This window comes from Caretta caretta, chromosome 3 (assembly GCF_965140235.1).
Source record: "Caretta caretta isolate rCarCar2 chromosome 3, rCarCar1.hap1, whole genome shotgun sequence".
Taxonomy (NCBI): domain Eukaryota; kingdom Metazoa; phylum Chordata; order Testudines; family Cheloniidae; genus Caretta; species Caretta caretta.
Window position 1 is genome coordinate 155919478 of NC_134208.1, and position 24127 is coordinate 155943604.

The 24127-nt window shown below is 44.0% G+C and overlaps 1 protein-coding gene across 1 annotated transcript in view; it reads left to right on the forward strand.

Annotated features, from left to right (window-relative positions):
* Positions 1 to 5383: 5383 nt before the first annotated feature.
* TOGARAM2 (TOG array regulator of axonemal microtubules 2) overlaps positions 5384 to 24127 on the forward strand; it is a 76460-nt gene continuing 57716 nt past the window's right edge. Inside the window, 1 exon segment of the mRNA XM_048843421.2 lies at positions 5384 to 5477. Within this exon segment, the coding sequence (XP_048699378.2) occupies positions 5472 to 5477 (6 nt within the window). The 5' untranslated portion in view covers positions 5384 to 5471.

The following is a 24127-nucleotide window of genomic DNA, read 5'->3' on the forward strand; positions in this document are numbered from 1 at the left end:
TTCCTTCCCGACCCCAAATATGGCGATCAGCTAAACCCTGAGCATATGGGCAAGATTCATCAGCCAGATACTACAGAAAATTCCTTCCCGGGTAACTTGGATCTTACCCCATCTAAAAACCCATCACAGGCCATTGGGCCTATTTACCATGAATATTTAATTACCAAAACCATGTTATCCCATCATACCATGTATTGAATGACACGGTTCCAGGCAAAAATCTGGAAGTTTCATGAACATCTGAGAGAAGGACTCAAAGTGTGGGTTAGGTTTCTCCAAGGGTTCTATACAGGTCAAACTGCCTCTGAAGCCAAATCCCAAAGAAGGAAAAATACAAGTGATCTGATGGTGCTACCCTATTCAGAATCCATCTCGTCTCCGTGCAACTCTCGTATTGTATGAAAGCCAACCAAAGCAACAATGAATGATAACTCAGTTTAATTACACCCTCTTTTATGAACTGACTAGCATGTGAACATTTCACTACCCTTTAGGGGCTCCTCTTGGGTGCTGTGGAGTACCTGCTGGTTTGGGGAGTTGATTGGCTTATTTGTGAATAACTTATCTGACAAATGTAGCTCATTTTGCTGTCCACAAACCAATTCCAACTTTAGTGAATGGATTGATTATTCACAAATAGGCACCTGATATTTTAGATGATTTTCAGCCTGTGAATTATTCTCAGGTTCACTACAACTGCCTGTTTGTTGTTCATGGTGTATGATTGGTCCCATGAATGATGTTTCTGCTTCCTAACCGACTGACTGAAACTTCTGCAACGGAAGAATAACAAACAATTAAATATCATACTTGTGGGTAGAATTTTTTGAGCAAGTAATTATCTATAGAATAAGATTCCAGTATTGTCACACTGTGTAACCCTGAAGCCTAGTCTGTCTGTACAGTCAGTTTGAAGTGACAGAAACTGCTATGAGCATGATTAAGAGCTCTTTTTGTTAAGAATGTTACCAGGTTGACTTATCACTGGGATTCACAGTCTGTTACTCTCCAGTTTGTAAGTTCCCAGATATTTGACTTTATGAATTATACCCATGTGGTGTATAATTACAGTAAGGCATATATCTGTGCCATGCAAAGGGTTTTAGGTCATAGTTACATCAGAGGTAACTCAACCAATTGCCACGCTTACTCTACAGCTAAGTTGTGTGCAACAATTACATTGGTTAAATGAGGGAGAGTAGTGGATTACTTAGCCCGTTTGCCACAGTTCTTCAAAAGCACCCACACAACACAGCCAGCACAAGCAACCCCAAAACACACAGAGCCTCTCACTGTAGCGCATGCCCTTCATTCACCACCTGCACAAACCAACACAACTCTTCCAGTGTGTCACAACAGAAATAGCTGGGAGCATGGCTGAGAGCTCTCTCTGTTCAGAACATCACCAGCTGGGCCCTATGGAACCAGATGGAATGTTGGCACACACAGGTTCTGTGGCAGTTGGAATGTGACAGTTGATCAGAGGGGGTGGGAGTAACAGCTATTGGGGAGGGACAAAGAGGTGGTGGTGCCTGCAGCCAGAGGGCAGCTCTGTCACAAACCATGGGGAACATGCTAACTCAGCAACATTGGTCAATGCAACGCAGCACACGGAAATGAGCCCCGAAACGCTACCTACCTATGTGGCTGTACTGCTTCTATCATTTCCTGGTCTCTAGCACACACCGCTTTGTTATTGTGTTAGCGTGGTTACTGCTGCGGTGCTTTGTGACCGCGTTTGATGAAATAGTACACAGGCGCACTGGGGTGAAGGCCTGCCACAAAATAATCTGACTCCATGCCGTACCAAAATGGGCACAAGTGAAAACCCTTCCCATAGCTACTGGTATAGGGTGGCACCATTACCAATATCACTCTAAGCTTTGACCACCCACCATGCCAAGAAAGAAAGCTCCCCACACTGGCCAGAGAGAAGCTACAAGAAGAAGAACATTAAGGAAAAATAAATCCGATACAGCGCACAGATGATGGATTACTTGGCCCAACTACCACACCTGTGTAACAGCACGGGCTTTCATCCTCTATTTTGCACTAAACTTCTTGAAACTTTAGGCTTCGCCAGCGTTTTCATGAACATACCAATGGTTATCCAAATACTTGCAAACAAGGAATGACAGAACATAGCCCTTCTCCAGCAATGACATCAAAGTGAGCTCACCCTGTTTATTCACAAAATATAAACTGATCTCTCTTGGTACTGTTCAGCCAGCTCTGCTGGCTTGTTATGGTTTGGTTGCTAGTAAGTGTAAGGCCTTGTAAACTGGTTTATTGTTGTAGAATTGCTTATGAGAGATGGGCAGTGTCAACTAGGTTTAATTAGGGTTGTTTGTGAGGCAGTGTGGGCTAGTGGCTAGAGCACTGGATTAGCAAGCAGGAGGACCTGGGTTTTATTCTTGCGTCTGCCACTGCTTTGCTGGATGATCTTGGGCAAGTCACTCATAGAATCATAGAATATAAGGGTTGGAAGGGACCCCAGAAGGTCATCTAGTCCAACCCCCTGCTCGAAGCAGGACCAATTCCCAGTTAAATCATCCCAGCCAGGGCTTTGTCAAGCCTGACCTTAAAAACCTCTAAGGAAGGAGATTCTACCACCTCCCTAGGTAACGCATTCCAGTGTTTCATCACCCTCTTAGTGAAAAAGTTTTTCCTAATATCCAATCTAAACCTCCCCCACTGCAGCTTGAGACCATTACTCCTCGTTCTGTCATCTGATACCATTGAGAACAGTCTAGAGCCATCCTCTTTGGAACCCCCTTTCAGGTAGTTGAAAGCAGCTATCAAATCCCCCCTCATTCTTCTCTTCTGCAGGCTAAACAATCCCAGCTCCCTCAGCCTCTCCTCATAACTCATGTGTTCCAGACCCCTAATCATTTTTGTTGCCCTTCGCTGGACTCTCTCCAATTTATCCACATCCTTCTTGAAGTGTGGGGCCCAAAACTGGACACAGTACTCCAGATGAGGCCTCACCAATGTCGAATAGAGGGGAATGATCACGTCCCTCGATCTGCTCGCTATGCCCCTACTTATACATCCCAAAATGCCATTGGCCTTCTTGGCAACAAGGGCACACTGCTGACTCATATCCAGCTTCTCGTCCACTGTCACCCCTAGGTCCTTTTCCGCAGAACTGCTGCCTAGCCATTCGGTCCCTAGTCTGTAGCTGTGCATTGGGTTCTTCCATCCTAAGTGCAGGACCCTGCACTTATCCTTATTGAACCTCATAAGATTTCTTTTGGCCCAATCCTCCAATTTGTCTAGGTCCTTCTGTATCCTATCCCTCCCCTCTAGCGTATCTACCACTCCTCCCAGTTTAGTATCATCCGCAAATTTGCTGAGAGTGCAATCCACACCATCCTCCAGATCATTTATGAAGATATTGAACAAAACCGGCCCCAGGACCGACCCTTGGGGCACTCCACTTGATACCGGCTGCCAACTAGACATGGAGCCATTGATAACTACCCGTTGAGCCCGACAATCTAGCCAGCTTTCTACCCACCTTGTAGTGCATTCATCCAGCCCATACTTCCTTAACTTGCTGACAAGAATACTGTGGGAGACCGTGTCAAAAGCTTTGCTAAAGTCAAGAAACAATACATCCACTGCTTTCCCTTCATCCACAGAACCAGTAATCTCATCATAGAAGGCGATTAGATTAGTCAGGCATGACCTTCCCTTGGTGAATCCATGCTGACTGTTCCTGATCACTTTCCTCTCATGCAAGTGCTTCAGGATTGATTCTTTGAGGACCTGCTCCATGATTTTTCCAGGGACTGAAGTGAGGCTGACTGGCCTGTAGTTCCCAGGATCCTCCTTCTTCCCTTTTTTAAAGATTGGCACTACATTAGCCTTTTTCCAGTCATCCGGGACTTCCCCGGTTCGCCACGAGTTTTCAAAGATAATGGCCAATGGCTCTGCAATCACAGCCGCCAGTTCCTTCAGCACTCTCGGATGCAACTCGTCCGGCCCCATGGACTTGTGCACGTCCAGCTTTTCTAAATAGTCCCTAACCACCTCTATCTCCACAGAGGGCTGTCCATCTCTCTTCCCTCTGCCTCAGTTTCCCCAATCCAATAAGGATACAATATTGACCTCATGTCATGTGAGAACTAGGCACATTTATTATTTGTGGTGAGATTGCTCATGTATTAAGCTGTGCATGCTTATTTTGTATTGGAGAGTTAAATGTCAGCTAAGGGGAGTGCACACTGGTTTGTTGTTGGGTTTCATGGAACTGTGTGATTGGCATTGATGGGGGTTATTTTGAGAATTTAAACACAACCAAAGCCCCAACATAAAGAAATGAATTTTGTACAAAATATAAATGAAAAAATACAAAATAGTTGATTTATATATAAAAGGTTGTCATTTTGAAGAACCCCAAAGAGCTTCACAAATGATCTGTGCTATATGGAAAATTGCTGCACATTCCACATAAATGTGGCCACTTTTTAGGTGGAACATGGCGGTTGTAATCATTATCCAGCAACATATCACAACTGTTCAGCACAGAAACAGAAAATGAAGGATAATACAATAGTGCTTCCAGTGGAAACTGTTGGGGGTATGTAGGCCAGCAGAATGTAAAGAAACATATTTCTGTTTGACCAGATTCTGGGGCTAACATCTTTATTTATACTTGGGGAAAGGCCATGGGCTCTTTAATGGTCACAGCAAGTTAGTACCTTAGTTCTACTTCCTCACCTAAGAGGGGACACTTTCAGCACCACAGGCCCCTCAAAACATTCTGCTGGGCTTATTGATTAAGCGTTGACTCCCAGAAGAGTGCTGCCTACTGAATCACCAGCACTGCTTTCTGCAGTACTCTGGTTTTTCCTTGGAGGATTCCCAGCCAAGTATTGACCCAGCTTGACCTTGCTTCGTTTGTGAAGTCACAGCCCAAAGCAGAAGCGCTAGAAGCAAATTGCCAGAAGGGTGGTCAGATTTTAGGCCTGCTAATCATGTCACTTTCCCTTTGTAGTATAAACCTTCTACACTTTGTGAAACATAACGTCGAAAAAACATAATTTTTCCATATGGCAAAGGCAGCTTCTGGCTTTACTGTATTGAAACAATGAGTGGGTTGTAAATTCTTTTGGCTCAGCCTTAGGGAACTGGAACTTTCTTTCCACCCTTTTAAGCAAGTACATTGGCAGGTCGCCTGGTCTCCCCTGGTCCCGCAGATCAGTTTGCCTTCTGTTTGTCAAATGCCTAAAAAAAGGAACCAATCAGATCACATTCGCCTAATGGATTTATGAATCTCCTTAGGTGCCATCAGGTCTAATTTCTTAGCGAGCTGTGACAGTTTAACACCTGGGCAATGACTGCAGAGGGGTGATGGATGGCTAGGGGACCGCAGAAACCTGGAATCATTACTATGCTACAGTAAAAGCCATAACCAAGCCCTGTGAAAATCTTCCCCAAGTGTTAATGGAACCATGTAAATAAGGATGAAGGTAGGTTTCCCTTGTGATAGTTGCAGCAAAGTTATTTGCTTTGTGGTTCATGCATTTTGCCAGATGGCCTGGAACTGTTTGTCAAGCTGAACTTGAATAGGTTTTATTTACTACTGGGCTTTATTGAACTGTGGTTTCAACCATTTTTAAAGGGATCCTTTAAGGAGGAAGGAGCTGGAGTAAACTGTTACTTCACGCAGAGTGCACTTGAGTCACAGCAATTCACTATGTGCTATGGTGGTGCCTAAATACTGTGGGGACGGCGCATTAGAAATGCCTAAATTAAAGGTACTTATTTCCATGCTAACTTTGTAGCAGATTAGGTTTTGTGTGATCGAAGATTGGAAGGTGCGATTGCATCCCTGAACAAAGCTAGCGCTAAGCAATAGCGCTGATCCTGTGTGAACTAATTTGCTATGGCTCTCCGTCACTAGGAGAGGACCATGTTGTTGGAATCTGGAACAGAAGCAGTTGCCATATGGCCAGGTTTCGGCATATCAATGGATCCTTTTGTGGTTCTGCTGGCAGTGGTAAGGATAGACTGGTTCAGGAAGTAATACTGATTTCATTTCTGCTGGCTTGACTGAACCTAGGATGGACTGAAATGTACTATAAGCAGGGCTTACCTGTTGGATGCTGCGCAAACATGGATAGCAGACACCTATGTAAGACTTGTAGGGTAAAACCTGCTAAGAGTGTTAGGGGTTTCTTTTTAGAGCTTTTTTATGTTCCAATAGGCGAAAAGAGCTTTATTTAAAATAAATTAATTTGCCATGCCCTTCATCTCTACTGTACAGTCAAGGTCTCGGTATGTTTTAAAACTATAAGTGAGGCTGAGATTTTGTCATGGTTATTTTTAGTAAAAGTCACCGATAGGTCACGGACAATAACCAAAAATTCACCGAAGCCCCTGACCTGTCTCTGACTTTTATTAAAAATAACTATGACAAAATGGGGAAGGAGGAGGATCCAGCACCCACTGCTACTGGGGCTCCAGGGTTCCCCCCACCCATGGTGACTGAAAGCACAGGGTCCCCCCGCCTGTCTGCTGGCAGCAGCTTGGAGCTTTGAGGTCTGCCCTGGCAAGTTGGGAGCTGCAGGGTCCCCCCACCCACCGCCCCTGGCAGTGGCTCAGAGCTGTGGTGATACCCCTGCTACCCGCAGTGCCAGCTGGGGCCTATGGAGGGGCTCCTGCCTCCAGCAATGGCTAGGAGTTGCAGGGGGGGCCCACTGGCTGACAGCTCCAGCCCCATCCTTCCGGGGCTGAAGTGGATTCAGTGACTTCCATGACCTTTGTGACAAAATCTTAGCCTTAACTACAAGCACTTATCACTGCCATGTTAGAGACACTTGGAAAATGGCAATTATTTTTAGTGGGGATTTTTTTCTATATCTCCTGCAAATATTTTTATTTTCTGATCTGAATCTGAAACTGAAAAATGTTTGGTTTTCAAAAACAGCTTTTCTTTACAAAATTAAATTTGCAGTGCAACTTTTCTAAAACCAAATCTTGAATTTTCTGTTACCAAATATTGTTTGGTTTTCAATTTGTTTTTATAGAAAAAATTTAAAACTTACTCCAAAATGAAAATGTTGATAGAAAATGTTTTCATTTTGATTGAAAGGCCCTTTGTCATCAAAAAAAGTTTTGACAATAAGTTTTCTAAATTTCTAGGGCTAAATTCCTCCCTGTTGTCACTTCACTTTCATTGGAACTGCACCAGGGATTAATTTTGTTCACTGTCTTTCAGACAAAATGGTAAAGGCCACCATCATCCACCACTGATGGTAGTGGAAGCTTTGCCATTGATTTCAGTGCCCATGCAGAGCGCTGGGTCTGATCATGTCTTGGCCAATATTTCCTCCTCTGGGTGTAATATCTGAGGCTGTGCATGAGCTGTTGTGAGAGCCAGTGCTGCCATAGTTAGCTTGTTGTCATATTATTTGGGATTCCCAGATATAAATTCTGTTTTGTTTGGATGAACTAGCTATTGCTCCTAGACATAAAATTGCAGACCTATACTAACCTCAGCCATATCTCACTGACTGGCCAGGATCTACTTGATTTGACTGCTGATGGACGCAGTGAGGGATGTGCTGAAAAACACTTTCAGTGCTACAGAACAGCAGCTGCCCCATTACGATCCCTGACTTGACTCAGACAAAACTGATTTTCCTGAAACTTTGCTTGATCTTGTCAAGAAGTTTGGTAACTACTAGACAAAGCTTTTAAAGTTATGTGGTTAAATCCTGGCTCTATTGAAGTCAATGGCAAAACTCCTGTTGACTTGAATGGGTCTGGGATTTCATCCATGGGGTGTTGAAAATTCACCTCTAGTTGAATTTTGAATATTTTTCTAATTCTTCTTAGCTCATCATCGCTCCCAAATAATTTGATCCATGAACTCTAATGTTTTTGTTTTGCTGGCAGGAGGTACCTCTTAGTATTTGTGGGAGATAACAATATTAAGAGTTATAAAGAGCAAAGCTTATAGAACAATCATTTACAAATATAAACTGAACTTCAGCTTCTGGCTGAGCCAGAGATTTATTGGGGATAGCTGGGTGCTGGAGCAGCAGGGTGGAGAGAAAGGAAGTATATATTATTATACTATTTTACAGATGGGGAACTGAGGCACAGAGAGCCTCAGTGACATTCCCAAGGTTACACAGAAAGTCACTGGAAGAGCTGGAAACAGAACCCAGCTTTCTTGCATCTCAGTTTAGTCCCATCATTCTAAGACCATTTGTCCTCTTGTATATGGGTGTGGGTTTTTTGTTTTTTATTTGTTTTTGGGTTTTTTGCCTTTTAACATTTGAGTTTAACTTGAAGTTTACAACACATTTCTACCTGATTAGATAGACTTGTTCTTTAAAGGGGGTAGATTTTATGCATGATAATGTTGATTCATCCCAGAATAGGTGAAGTTAAAATGGACTAGATAAATTAGCCAGGGTAGACAGCAGCCCCTACCTGTTTATCCTTTGCCTTTTTTTTGGAGCAAACCTAATCTATCTAAGCCACATGAGACAGATAGTTTAATAAAACAGCACACTGTTGAATGACCAATTCCCATTGCATACTGCCTTTTCCTTGCCAGCTACTTATGATGCGATTGTTGTTAATCTACATGGCCTCTTCAAAGCATTAATATAGCTCCAGAGTCCTACATGAGGATTTCCTGCTCTGAAAGGGTAAATGCAACTGAAGAACATGGGCTCTTGCAAAACAACAACAAAACCTCACTTCCTGCAGGAGAGGTGGGATTTTAAAGCCCCAGAACTGTAATTCATGTTAATGCTCACTGGTGACTCTCACCTGGGCTTCAGTGCAGTTCTACAGAAAAATAACTGACTTCACTCTGAGCAAGTTCCTCTGCATTCAGCACTTGTACTGCTGGACAGCAGCTTGCCCAGCCACCTCAAAGGACAGTCTCCAATGGCCCATCTACACTACAGAGCTGCCTAGGCAGGGGAGCTGGGTACAAGGCAGTTACAATTTGTAGGGTACATTGCACTATAACAGTGTTCCATAACCAGGCTAAATAGGCCCATGCACATAGGCAGTGCCTTGGTTAGTCCTGTGCTTGTAGCTATGGCACCAGCCCTGAATCTGCTGGTCAGAAGAGTATGCAATCAACCCAAGCTTGGCATTTAGGGGACTGAACATTCATATGCATCAAATGAAAACCAAAAGAACTAAATTCTGTTTTAGAAATTATTTGGAACCAAATCTTGGGAAACAAAAGAGCCAAGCTTTGGCCTCCATAGTCCTCAGAATGAGCTGTGGCTACCAGAGGGAAGTGAGAGAGTGTGTGAGAGACTACTGTTCCTCCCTTCCGCATGAGGTGTTGGCCTACTGGATCTGTGCTGTGTATACATGCACTGGCGAGGCTCTGGACAGGGCCGGCTCTAGGCACCAGCTAAGCAAGCTCGTGTCTGGGGCAGTGCTGCTGAAGGGGCGGCACTCTGGCTGTTCTTGGGGCGGCACTCCTGCAGCAGCCACGGCTGCAATTCGGCAGCAGCTCCTCTCCGATGTTCCTGTTCTCTGCAGCGGCGGCGTATTTGGCAGGGGTTTTTTTTGTTTGGCTGCTTGGGGCAGCAAAAAATGTGGAGCTGGCCCTGGCTCTGGACATGCCCATGTTCCCCCACTTATGAAGGTCTCCTCTGCTTTTGCTCCTAGACGGCCACATGTTTCAATTGTGATCAGACCTCAGACCCTTGTATAAGATGTCCTGGGATTTGTTCTATACGTCCATTAAAATCACGCCCACTATGATGGTTTTCAACATGAAAACCAGTTGCTTTGAGACCCACTGATACTTCCCACTTATGCTAACCAGCATTCCTGTGTTCCCCAAACCAGATAAACACAAAATCTCATGTGGAATATAACTATTCTGTTATCCAGAGTGAATAAACCATGAGTAGCAGCATTTGGATCTCAATGCAGTTGACAGACAGCTGAAGTATACAATTAGCTAATATGCAGTTAATTGGATTAGCAGCCCAGGCAACCAAATGGGGTTTGCTCAAGACCATGTGATTTTCATGTATGTAAGTGGATTAGGTAGCAAAGCACTGAGCAGCTAGATAGAGTGCACTGAACCACTAAGTCTGTGATGGATGGCCACGTTCAGCGGGGCTCACATCTATCCTGGATTCACTCTCCTCTCGCTGCCTCACTATTGCATCTGGTCTGTTTAGTGGTGAGTGACCTCTCCTTGGGTGTGATGGATGCTCACGTGGTTGCCATTTGAAACACACACACAGCTCAAAGCTGTATTCCTACTTGACTTCCCTTCCCCTTTACACCATGGTGTCCAAAGTATGGCCTGAAGGCCTATTACAGCCCAAAGGAGCATTTTAAAATGTGTGCCATGGCTGCCCTATATGATCAGGCAAAGCTCATTAACTTCAGGAACTCAAACAAGCACCATTTTCTGTTCATCTGCTGCATGAAGAGGAGAGAAGCACAAGGAAATAGGCTTATGTGCCTTCAGTGCCAGATCTTGCAGAGTGTCTAGGGCCTGCAGCGCCCATTGGCTTCAGAGGGCATGAGGGGCACTCAGCCTTTCTCAGGATCAGACCCTTATTTTGGCAGAGAGCAAAATGGTGTAGCTTTATGAGACAAATTAAGTGCAGGCCACCAAGTTCTTTGCATTTGCTAAACCAGCCCTCAGTATCACTAGTGCTAGGCACTATTGCTTCATGTGGCCAAATTAGTCTTTTACATTGTTCACCATTCAGGATTAGAGCTGGTCAGAACCCAGAATTCCCATTCTACAGGAAATTACACAATTTTGGATCTTTTTCATTCTAAATCAGAATGAAAAATTGAAACTTCCTGCAGAATGAACTCTGAGATTTTGTTTAGGGAAAAAAATCAAAATGACATTTCATTTCAACCTTATTGAAACATTTCAACTATAATATATTATAAATTATAATAAATATTTTTATTAAACATAAAAACCCAAATTGAATATTTTGACCTTATCACAATATTTCAATATTTTTTCATCAAAAAATTCAAATAAGCCAACACTGTCTGCAGAAGATGACAATTTTGTGAAATTGAAATTTTCCTGATGGACAATATCAATCCGCTCCACTGAGCATACTGAATGGGATGCTCCTACAATTGTCCCAATCTTTGTAGCATAGAATAGATAGTGCAGACTCTGGGCCTTTTATCCCAGTACTCCTTTAAATAAGAGCAGTATCTATAAAATCTGTTTTACCTTAATCACAGCATGTTAGCATCTCTGCAGCTTCTCACCCTCCCAATCTGTCAGTTTGTGGACATTCTACAGAGAGGGAGTGTTGTCTAGTGGTTGGACGAAGAGGAATAGGGTGCGGGATGCCTAGGATCTATTAAAACTAACTTGCTTTGTGACTTAAGGCAGGTCACTTAACTGCTCCATGCCTCAGTTTCCCATCCATATAATGCATACCGTGCATGATATCTCATGCAGGTATGGTGATTGTTAATTATGATGATGTTTGTGAAGTGCTTCATGATAATGTTTGTAAAGTGCTTCAGCCCCACGGGAGGTGCTGGGGTTTGGGGCTTCTGCCCTGTGGGATTTAAAATATTTACCGGAGCGCCACTCTGGACAGCTCTGGCTGAATTTAAGCCCCGCCTCAGGATTACTGAAAGCCACTCTTACAGATTATTGGATTATTTTGGTTTGTTCTTGAGGGTAGGGTTCAGAGAGGGAATAAATAGATGGTGGAATTCAGCTATAAACCTTCAGGGCAGGGCTGAGCTGGGGAGCAGAGCATAGGGGAGACATGGACAGTGTTGTGAGCCAGCAGCCTTTTGCTCACTCTCTCCAATCACTGCCAAATTCCCTCTCATTGCATAGAAGTGATCACTAGGATGATAATAGTGGAAATATTTTAAAAATAATATAAGGTTTCTTTAATCAGTTTTCCTTTTATTATTATTTCCATCAATATTTTTCTCTCTTATTCTGTTTTAGCACTGGAGGCTGCTTTGGACCTCTGCTCCTACTTATTACAGAGATTGTGAGCTCTTTCCTATATGTCTGCAAAGCCCATTCACACCTACGATGCTGAATTAATAATATCATTCTGTTACTCTTGATTATATAACCGGGGGAGAGGGGGAAGGGGAAGGGGTGTCTGCATAAGCTAACCTGCTCTGGATGTGTCCACTGGGCTCTAATTAATGCAGATGTTGTGCATACTCCCATTCCTCATGGACTCAGTTGCAGCGGCATTTTGATCACCCAGGCGCCTGTCCAATGCATAGCAGAAGTTGCTATGGGGAAAGCCCAAGGGTTCCCAATTCAGCAGAGCTTCTTGTGAACAAAAGATGCCTGTTCGAGTGCCAGGAGGTGGCTGCTCCAGCAGCGAATGGTTCTGCTGCCAAATGTGCCTTTTGTGTATGTGTGTAGGATGAAAACAATACGAATGCAAATGCAAACAATACAGTACAGCAATAGCTAAGCAGGTGTCGGGTTACAGCCATGGAAGCGGGTGTGGAGAAGGTGGTCTGTCTCCTTCACAACTGGAAAAGACCCCTCACACAGTGCCTCTGACCCAGAGCAGGCCTGTTTCCTAACAGCTCCCCCTTCTGCCTGTGAAAATGTAGCTCAGGGACTACCTGACGAGAACGTTCAAATGTTCAGTAAAAAGAAAAGGAGTACTTGTGGCACCTTAGAGACTAACCAATTTATTTGAGCATAAGCTTTCGTGAGCTACAGCTCACTTCATTGGATGCATCACGAAAGCTTATGCTCAAATAAATTGGTTAGTCTCCAAGGTGCCACAAGTACTCTTTTCTTTTTGCAAATACAGACTAACACGGCTGTTACTCTGAAACCTGTCAAATGTTCAGTGGCACTTGTCCACATTGCCCACCATGAGGCGGAAGCAGTGTTCATCCATCACTGGAATCTGGATCAGGGAATGTAAATGTAGCTGATCTCCTTAAACAGCAGAGGGATGTTCAGTTTGATTTTTCTGTCGGGTTGGGCTGAGGTCGATGGAGGCTGTACAAGTGGTAGAGCTAGGTGGACAGATTTGAGATTACTTTTGATCTCCTAACACTATTTGTTCATCTTATTATGAACCCTTTCTGTGGCTGCAGATATCACAGGACAGACTCATGAGTAGCTCTCATCCATTTTCCTTCCCTCGATGTGCCAAAGGGCTATGGACGCAGGACCTTCCATGTGGAACTTAAATTCAGCATCTATGGGATCTCCTTTGTTAGGGTGTATCTATATGGGGGATTTAATACAAATCTTTTTGATGCACATCAGGTATCTCACATCACACAAGTCATACCAACAGTGTGTACACACAACACCTGTTCTGTTTTCAATTCGCCTTGTGTGGAGACACAATAGCAGTTTCCTACAAACTGAGAGCATAACATTCTCCCGGGGTATCCAATGGTCCTTTGCTTTGCTGTTGAGCAGTGTCCATCTTGGGACTGTTTTCACTGTGAATTGTGGGAAGCCAGTTGGGGTCAAATATTTTTTTTAAAATCCCATGATTCTGCTGTCTGCCCCATACTTTCTTTCTGGGTGGGTCACACCATTTTCAAGTTGCTGTTGGCCAGCATTGACCCAACGATGCTCCACAATGCTATGGTGACAAGTGTGAATACTCACAGGCATCTTGGGCTATATTACCACATTTGAAACTGATGACTTCTTCACTGGCATTTGATTGTTGCATCAACAAACAGATGATGCAGGAGCAGGAGAATATTCTACAGCAGCAGCTCCTCTGGCAGCAGGAGGTTACTCTGAAGCGGTGGCAGCACGATGAGGCAGAAGAACAGGAGGACGCTGAGTTCTTGGAACAAGAAGACGGGTTCCTGGCTCACTAGCAGAGCATGCAGCGCCATTTCTGGGCCCAGGAAACCAGCATGGGTTGGTGAGAGAGGATCATCCTACAAAGTGGGGATGACCAGCAGTGTGAAAGAACTTCGTGTTGGGAAGGGCTACCTTTCTGGAGATCTGTGGAGAAGTGACCCCTGAAGATTCAGCAACAGCAGACCAATGTGCGTGCCCCATACCCATGGAGAAATGGGTCGCCATTGCTATCTGGAAGGTGGACAACCCAGAATGTTTCCATTCTTTAGCCAACCAATTCAGCATGGGGAGATCAACTGCTGGGGCAACTCTCATGCAGGTCTGCTATGCCTTTGATAAGGCGCTGTCTAATGCGGTGATGAAGCTGGATAATGCCCAGGAGGCTATTGATGCCTTTGTATACATGGGGTTACCAGGCTGTATGGGAGCAGTTGATGGAATTCATATGCCTGTCATTTGCTCTTCCCTCCCTCAAGCCCTTCACCAGGGTGCAGAACTTATAAATAGAAAGGGTTATCTCTCCATGGTGCTCCAAGGACTGGTGGATCACTGCAGTAGGCTAACAGACATAAATGCAGGGTGGTTTGGGAGGGCCCACGATGCTATGATTGTTCAGAACTCAGTGCTATTTAAATGAATGGCGAAAGGACTGTTTGCCCCCTGGGGTTTGTACTGGGACCAGTCCTATTCAACATATTCATAAATGATCTGGAAAAAGGGGTAAACAGTGAGATGGAAAAATTTGCAGATGATACAAAGAGATAGTTAAGTCCCAAGCAGACTGCAAAGACCTACAAAAGGATCTCACAAAACTGGGTAACTGGGCAACAAAATGGCAGATGAAATTCCATGTTGATAAATGCAAAGAAATGCACATTGGAAAACATAATCCCAACTATACATATAAAATGCTGGAGTCTAAACTAGCTATTACCACTCAATAAAGAGATATTGAAGTCATTGTGGATAGTTCTCTGAAAAAAAAATCCACCCAATGTGCAGTGGCAGTCAAAAAAGTGAACAGAACGTTAGGAATCATTAAGAAAGGGATAGATAATAAGACAGAAAATATCATATTGCCTCTATATAAATCTATGGTACGCCCACATCTTGAATACTGAGTGCAGATGTGGTTGCCCCATCTCAAAAAAGATATATTGGAATTGGAAAAGATTCAGAAAAGGGCAACAAAAACTATTAGGGGTATGGAACGGCTTCTGTATGAGGAGAGATTAATAAAACTGGGACTTTTCAACTTAGAAAAGAGACAACTAAGGAGGGATATGATAAAGGTCTATAAAATCATGACTGTTGTGGAGAAAGTAAATAAGGAAGTGTTATTTACTCCTTCTCATAATGCAAGAACTAGGGCTCACCAAATTCAATTAATAGGCAGCAGATTTGAACCAAACAAAAGGAAGTATTTTTTCACACAACGCACAGTCAGTCTGTGGAACTCTTTGCCAGAGGATGTTGTGAAGGCCAAGACTATAACAAGGTTCAAAAAAGAATTAGATAAGTTCATGGAGGATAGATTCATCAATGACTATTAGCCAGGATGGGCAGGGATGGTGTCCCTAGCCTCTGTTTGTCAGAAGCTGGGAATGGGAGACGGGATGGATCACTTGATGATTACCTGTTCTGTTCATCCCCTCTGGGACATCTGACCCAGTATGGCCACTCTTACGTTCTTATGAGCACTGTGGACGTTACTGGTGTGGAGGTTTGTCTGGTAATTCTGGGACACTCGGCTTATCCCCTGATGCCCAGGCTAATGAAGCCATACACAGGCTGCTGCTTGAACAGAAGGAAGGAACATTTTAACTATCACCTGAATAGTTGCAGAATGGTGGTTGAGTGTGCATTTGGCCTTTGGAAAGCAGGTGGCACTGTTTATGGAATAGGTTGGTGTCATAAATGTAAAGGGAAGGGTAAACCCCTTTAAAATCCCTCCTGGCCAGAGGAAAAATCCTCTCACCTGTAAAGGGTTAAGAAGCTAAAGGTAAACTCGCTGGCACCCGACCAAAATGACCAATGAGGAGACAAGATAATTTCAAAAGCTGGGAGGAGGGAGAGAAAAAAAAGGGTCTGTCTGTTGGTATGCTGCTTTGCCGGGGATAGAACAGGAATGGAGTCTTAGAACTTTTAGTAAGTAATCTAGCTAGGTATGCGTTAGATTATGATTTCTTTAAATGGCTGAGAAAAGAATTGTGCTGAATAGAATGACTATTTCTGTCTGTGTGTCTTTTTTGTAACTTAAGGTTTTGCCTAGAGGGATTCTCTATGTTTTGAATCTAATTACCCTGTAAGGTACCTACCATCCTGATTTTACAGGGGTGATTCCTTTACTCCTATTTACTTCTATTTCTATTAAAAGTCTTCTTGTAAGAAAACTGAATACTTTTTCATTGTTCTCAGATCCAAGGGTTTGGGTCTGTGGTCACCTATGCAAATTGGTGAGGATTTTTACCAAACCTTTCCCAGGAAGTGAGGTGCAAGGGTTGGGAGGATTTTGGGGGGAAAGACGTGTCCAAACTACGTTTCCTAGTAAACCCAGTTAGTTTGGTGGTGGCAGTGGTTATTCCAAGGACAAAGGATAAAATTAATTTGTACCTTGGGGAAGTTTTAACCTAAGCTGGTAAAAGTAAGCTTAGGAGGTTTTCATGCAGGTCCCCACATCTGTACCCTAGAGTTCAGAGTGGGGGAGGAACCTTGACAGTTGGAAGCAGCAGGAAAAAAGTTCCAACTGTTATAGCAGCATGTTGTGTTTTGCATAATATTTTTGAGAGCAAGGGGAAAAGCCTTACTGGTGGGTGGGAAGCTGAGGTGTGAGGACTTGCTCAAAGGTTCAGTCATCCAGTAAGGCATTCCACAGAGAACACAAACACCCATGGGCATCCTGTCAGGACTGCCTACTGTTCGTATTTTGAGTCACATGCCTGAACAGGTTAGCCTGTGGGGGTGTATTGGTATGTAGACATTGTGAAAGCTGGGGTTATTGTGTGTGGGTGGTTGAGGTTTAACATTCTCTACATGCTTTTGTAAAAGTCTGTGCATTATTTCCACTTTATTTAACGGATTTTCTGTGTTAAATGCAATGATGACCCATAAAGGTTTTACTATGAAAGAACAATTAAAAAAAAAGTTTTAATGAAACCAATAGAAAAATAATATCTTTGAATTTGGAAACACATTTAACAAACCAATCTTCTTAAGCAACCAGCTGTACACGGACCTTTAATTACTGCAACAGTGCAAACAAATCGCAAAGTGCAACTGTAAGAACATTTCAAATACAGCAATTTGGGGTGTGTGTGTGTGCATGCATAAAGTTCAAGGTGAGTATATGCCTTGCTTCTGGCTCTTCTTGTCCACGTGGGTTCTGGGGTCGAGTGCCTTGGCTCAAAATTCTCAGGGACACTGTAGGACTCTATAGAACTGGCCTCCCAGGTGAAGGGTTCTTGGTGCCCAGAGGTTGGACCGGAGAGGTAAATGGGAGCTGCTGGGAGCCCTGTTGTGGGGATGTGGAGGTTAGGAGTTGCTGCTGATCCCAGAAGCCAGCATTGTCCAGAGGCTGAAGGACATGTCTGCATCCTAAATTACAGGACTGCAGGGCCAGCTGGCCTAGCCAGGAGGGCATTCTGGTTCAGGATAGCGTCCATAAGTTGCCTTTGCATCTCTGTCTTTTTCCATGCTCTCCTTTGCCATGGTGATGCTGTCCACGGCGCCAGCCATGTTTTCTCTGGTCATTGTGTTGCTGTCCTGGGCCACTGCCACGATCTCCTGGGAGATCTTTCTCTCTCTGGTCCTCATGTCCAGCATCCACCTCTCAGCAGCTTTGTTTTCCCTCTGTGTGACTCTGCCAAGAGCTCTGCAAACATCTGGTCCCAAGTCTTCCTTTTTCTCCCCTCAGGTTGGCCAGCCTGCCAGCAGTACATAGATGCCCCGTGCTTGAAGATCTTGCTGTTGCAGGTGCTGTGGCTTGGGAAGTAGGGAATAAAATTTGCTTATTGTTTGTATCACAGACAAGTCATTATCGTTTGTTTTTTTTTACTGTGTATATATGACTTTACCTCCCTTAAACTCTTTCTATTCTTGGGAGAACCTCAGAGCTGGTGAGTGGTCTGCATTTATGGAGGGTGCTGGGTACGTTTGGATTTCAGTCCACTGTATCTGCTTTCATGATGTTAAGAGTGAGGCGGGGTGTTTGGAGCTATATTCCAGGTTGGTTTTTGCAGTTATTTTTGTATGCTGGAGGTGCTACGATCACATTGGCATTGTAAAGTTGTGGGCTTTGGGGGCAAGCTGGATAGTAATTCCCTCTACGTCCCCTTTAGGCTGTCCTCTCTTGATGACATTATGCTGAGGCAGGTGTCTAGGAGGCAGAGAATGGCCTTATTCCAAAAGACAAAGGCAGATCAGCAAGATATGCTGTGCAGTTATTCACCAGGTTGTCCCTCCAGCAGTGCTGCAGGAGTGGAAGGGGCTCTCAAGCTATGCTGGCGCGCATGGGCATGTGGCTGTTCCTTATAACGTCTGAAACAAAATCAAGCTATTTCTCAGTTTTAAGTTCTGTCTCCCCTGCAGACGTGGAGAAAGTGCAGAGAAAAACAGATAAGGTCCTGCAATGATTGTCAGCTATGATGCATGTCACAGGGCATTTGCACCTCAGTGAGGAGCAGTAGAGTCTGTGCCTTGACCGGGTGTGTAGTGTGTGCACTGATATCTGATGCAAACTACGAAAACTAACCAAGTTTCTTTTCCTGTAAGCGCTGTCTCAATACACTGCTGAGTTTTGCAGAAATGAATGCTTTCCTCGTTTGAATCTACTACTGGAGGGGGGCAAGCACGGACTGTGCCATGCTGGCAGGCGCCATTTTGAAGCATCACAAGGTGGGGTGGGGTGGAGTTGGTGGCTCCCAGCTCACATCAGCCAATAATAATAATTAATAATAAAGAATAAATTGTAAAGATAGATACTTACATACTAAAGATCCTTCCAGGGAATCTTTGGTCCTGACCTGGGTTTCTGGCTGTGACCTGGGCACAGCTGAGGCAGAGCAGGAATCAGGGTGTGTTGTAGCTGGGCAGGACTGGAGATGGCTTTCCAACTGGCTGTTGTCAGGGTCTTGAGTCACAAAAAAATCCTGGGCTTTAGGGAGTAGCTGTTTTCCAGCATCCTCCTGCTTCTCCCCTGATGGGTCATGCTACTCTTTCTAAGTGGTGTGGAGTGCAGGTCAGCAGGCTGCGAATAGTGTCTGAGGGGTTGTACTGTAATTGTGTAGAATCCTGTCCAGTTCATCAAAACATTGACAAGTCACATGTCTCCTTTTATTCCTCGTTTCAATATACTTTCTCCTGAGCTGTTTTCTCTTTATCTGGCACTGATCTGCATTCCAGTCTTGACCCCTCGCAGACGTCTGCTTTGCAATGTCCACAGTATGTCCCTATTCCTGTGGCTGGCCACAAGAGCTTTTTCCTGAACCAACGCTTCTCCCCAGATGGCAACGAGATCCAGGGTCTCGGCACAGCTCCAAGCAGCTATCTGAGACATGTTGTGGGGCTTCTGGGGTGCTATCATGGTTGTATAACCAGAATAGTGATACACTGGGATCCAGGAGCAAAATCTGGCTCTGCACTACCTAAGGGTCATTCTGGAAACTTGACATCAGGACGGGGGGGGACACAAGTAAACGGACAGGTTGGTAAAGATTGACCTGCAAAGTGCTGTGGGATAGCTGTTAGAAACATGCAAAAGTGGTGGGCTGCAATTGTGTGCACATGAAAAATAGACCCAACTATTTCAATTAGAAGAAAACTTAGTCCACTTTGCAAGAGGACTCCAGAGTTAGTGTGCAGTGATGGGTTGCATGGTACATACACAACTGTTTTAAAACTGGATTAGCTTGATTTGATCTGGTTTAAAACCTTCATGTAGACACGCCCTTAGTCTTAAGTAACACACAAGAGCTAATACAAGAAGTGCTAGTTGCTGAGCCACTAAGTAATCGTGACTGCAATATAATTAGGTTCAAGGGACAAGGCAGGTACTTAAAAGTGACAGTAAACTTTAAAAAGGAAGATTTCAATAAAATGACATTAGTCAAAAAGCCTTAATGTTAACAGAAAGGGAAGTAAAATCCTTGGAAGTGGCATGGGTGCTACTTAAACAATATTGGAGACTCAGAAGGCATTTGTGCCTGTGAGCAAAAAGGGAGTCAGGAAGACAAGGAGTAAATCAATATGGCTAAATGGCAAGGTTCGAGAGGCTATTTGAGTCAATGCAAATCCTTCAAAATCTGACCCTGGTGAAATCAATAAACAGGAGCATAAATTGCAGTAGACAGTGTGTAAGAAGGAAATTAGAAGGGCTGCAGTGGAATTCAAAGAACAAATAGCTAACGGTATAAAAGCAAACAACAAGAGATTCTTTAAGTCTATCAGAAGCAGGAAGCCTGTGAAAGAATCCGTGGATCTTCTGGATCACCAGGAATTCAAGAGAGAAATTAAGGCACAAAAGGACACTGCTGAGAAGTTTAACAATCAGTCTTCACTGCTTAAAATGTCAGGGAGATTCTTACCCTGGACCCGTTCTTTTCTGCTAATGAAGATGAGGTACTATCAGAGATTGCTTCAGAACCTCATTTTCTGACACCACAAACTGGTAACTTAAATAGTAGTAAATCACCAGGCCAGATGGTGCATCCGAGAGTTCTGGAGGCACAATATCTCACTCAAAACAGCCTCTGTTCCACAGGACTAGAGGGTAGCAGTTGTTGTACCTATATGTGACAAGTGCAAGTGAGATGGGGAAAAGAGAAGTAAGTTTTTCATCTGTACCAGGTAAATTGATTAAAATGATCATTAACACCCTCCCCCCATCCCCCCGCCAAAAGCTCATGATATGCTAAGGTCTAACCAGCATGGATTCTGCCAAGGTTAGCAGATGAAAGTAGGCCAAAAGACTTCTTATCACTGAGTATATGTGGGATTGGCACAAAATATTAAGAATTATTTTAATTCACCTTGTTGATTCCTTTGTTTTGAGGGAGTATACCCATGAAAAGCATTGGTCCTTTGAAGATTGGCTGTTGCTATCATTTTAATAGTATTACGGTACCACCCCTAACCAAGATCAAAGCCACGGGGTACAAAGCACTGCACATACATATAGCAAGAGACATGTCCTGCCCTGATGAGTTTATAGTCTAAATAGAACACACAGTCAAAGGATGGGATAGAGGAAGTATTGCTTTGCCCATTTTATAGTTGGGGAACTGAGGCACACTGTGAGATTAAATGACTTGCCCAAGGTCACACAACAAGTCTGGCAAAACTGGGAACTGAATTTAGGTCTTGTGAGGCTTACTGTAGTGTCTTAACCACAGAATGATCCTTCCTTTCTGTTCTATTTCAAACAGTGTGAATCTTATCGGGGCACTTACTTAGCTGGGTGATGTACCTAACAAAATACGTTTTGAGGTTAGTCTGGGGGGATCATCTAATTTTCTGGCATTCTACAATATAAGATTTTTTTTTTTTAAATATAGCTGGATATCAAACAATAGAGAAACTGTGGGACTTGGATGGTTTAGGGTGGTAATGTGAGATGGAACTTTTTACCTCTAGATCACTGGTTCAAACAAGTTTAGCAGTGAGAGGAAGATATTATTTGGTGTCTGTTCCATGTCCTATATCAAATGAGTTGGGGGTTGTCTCTCCAAAGCATAATAGGTAAGTGTTGTAATAGATGGGTTCTCCTGTTGCTGTATGTGATCGGAGAAGGGCTGGTAGCCCCAAGGGACAAATTAACTGTGTTGGTTTCCTCTGTTCTCCTTGTGGTGTGAATTATTGCACATCACAGAAATCACTACCACTATTCACCCCCTTGCTGGCAGTCTGAGCAGAGAGGCTAGGGACTGAATGAGCTATGGAGCCTGAATTCCCCTCTGACTCTTGGTGTAGTCCCTCCTGGTCCCAGACACGGTGGGAGAAGCTTGTACTGATGTTGCATGTATTTATACCTGGTCTGTGGATAGAGGGTTTCAGTGTCCAGGGGTGGCCAATCAGGTACCTTTCAAGAGCACTAAATTCAGCTACACATAAGTGTGTGTGTGCATGCATGTGTGTGTGTAAAAACCCAGCAGAGAAGCTGTCATAAATATAAAGGGAAGGGTAAACCCCTTTGAAATCCCTCCTGGCCAGGGGAAAGCTCCTCTCACCTGTAAAGGGTTAAGAAGCTAAAGGTAACCTCGCTGGCACCTGACCAAAATGACCAATGAGGAGACAAGATACTTTCAAAAGCTGGGAGGAGGGAGAGGGACAAAGGGTCTGTGTCTCTCTGTATGCTGCTCTTGCCAGAGACAGAACAGGAATGGAGTCTTAGAACTTTTAGTAAGTAATCTAGCTAGGTATGTGTTAGATTATGATTTCTTTAAATGGCTGAGAAAAGAATTGTGCTGAATAGAATAACTATTTCTGTCTGTGTACTTTTTTTGTAACTTAAGGTTTTGCCTAGAGGGGTTCTCTATGTTTTGAATCTAATTACCCTGTAAGATATCTACCATCCTGATTTTACAGGGGGGATTTCTTTATTTCTATTTACTGCTATTTTTTATTAAAAGTCTTCTTTTAAAAAACTGAATGCTTTTTCATTGTTCTCAGATCCAAGGGTTTGGGTCTGTGGTCACCTATGCAAATTGGTGAGGCTTTTTATCCAACATTTCCCAGGAGAGGGGGGGGTGCAAGTGTTGGGAGGATTGTTCATTGTTCTTAAGATCCAAGGGTCTGGGTCTGTAGTCACCTAGGCAAATTGGTGAGGCTTTTTACCAAACCTTGTCCAGGAAGTGGGGTGCAAGGTTTTGGGGAAGTATTTTGGGGGGAAAGACGCGTCCAAACAGCTCTTCCCCAGTAACCAGTATTAGTTTGGTGGTGGTAGCGGCCATTCCAAGGATAACGGGTGTAATATTTTGTACCTTGGGGAAGTTTTGACCTAAGCTGGTAAAGATAAGCTTAGGGGGTTTTTTTCATGCAGGTCCCCACATCTGTACCCTAGAGTTCAGAGTGGGGGAGGAACCTTGACAGAAGCTATTTTGAAAACATTTCAAAGCTAGACACTGATGCGTTGTGCATGAATGAAAAAATCATTATTCTTTAGCATTAGTACTTGGCAGCACAGATGTGCCTGGCATTGCACAGAAAGAATAAAGACCCCAACTCTGATTCTGCTTTATACCTTGTGTAGCTACTGACAATCCTGCAACTGGGTGTAAAGTGCCATCGCAGGGCAAATGGAGGAGTCTGATTTAGTAGCACTTTGCAGAGGTGTCAGTAACTGTCCAAGGTGCAAACCATGGGGGAATCCAGCACACAGTGATTAGTTAGTTCCACTCTTCCATTCAGTGGAGACATTCCTGATTTACACAGATGTAAGTGAGAGGAGAATCAAGCTCACAAGCCTTGTTCTAAAGAATTTACAACCTAGATAAGTCACTTGCAAATTGTATTCTGTAGTAAGTGGGGGTCTAAACCTTTCCCTCTCATTCATGAATTCTGAAGACTCCACTGCTTGACTGGGTATAACACAGCCTTTGTGTGTGTGTTTTTGGGAATCAATCACAGGCAGGCCAGGACTCTGAGCACACGTGGCTATTCAGAGCGTGTCCCTGTTCCAGAGTTTGGGTGCTGTCAAGGTCACTCAGGTACTCTCCATTCCAGCACCCTGGGAGACGGCCGACAAGCCCTGCAGGCAAAGCCTTTCCCTCACACCTCCTGCTCAAGACTACTTTAGAGAAGTCGTTGCTATGCAGCCTTGTTTGTTCACGGTATGTAACACTGTTTGCCTGCTGTGTGTGTAACCTGTAAGTGAGAGCCTGTTATCCTCACACAGAAGAGGGCTGGGCTACAGAGCTGCCATCCATACCCACAACTTTCAAAATCCCAGAGTCTGGAGCTGGCGGGGAGCTGGGATTCATTGTCGGAGGCAGTTGGGGTTTGTAGCTCCCTGAGGGATCACAAATTTAACAACATGGAAACTAGGCATCCAAAGTGAAAAGGCAACCCTGTTTGTGAAAGAGGTTAGTGAACTGCCCTGACTAATGCTTTGCTGCACTCGTGTGGGGGATGGGATGGACCATGCTGATGATCTGTTGCATTGTGACCTGGGGTCGGGGGGTGGGGTGGGGTGGGGTGGGGGAGCTTGCTTGGTGTGAGGGTTCTTTTCCCCGAAAGCAGCAGGTGCTCTGAAAAGTGAAAGAGAATTTGGGGGAAAAGTTTGGTTGATGATTTTTCCCA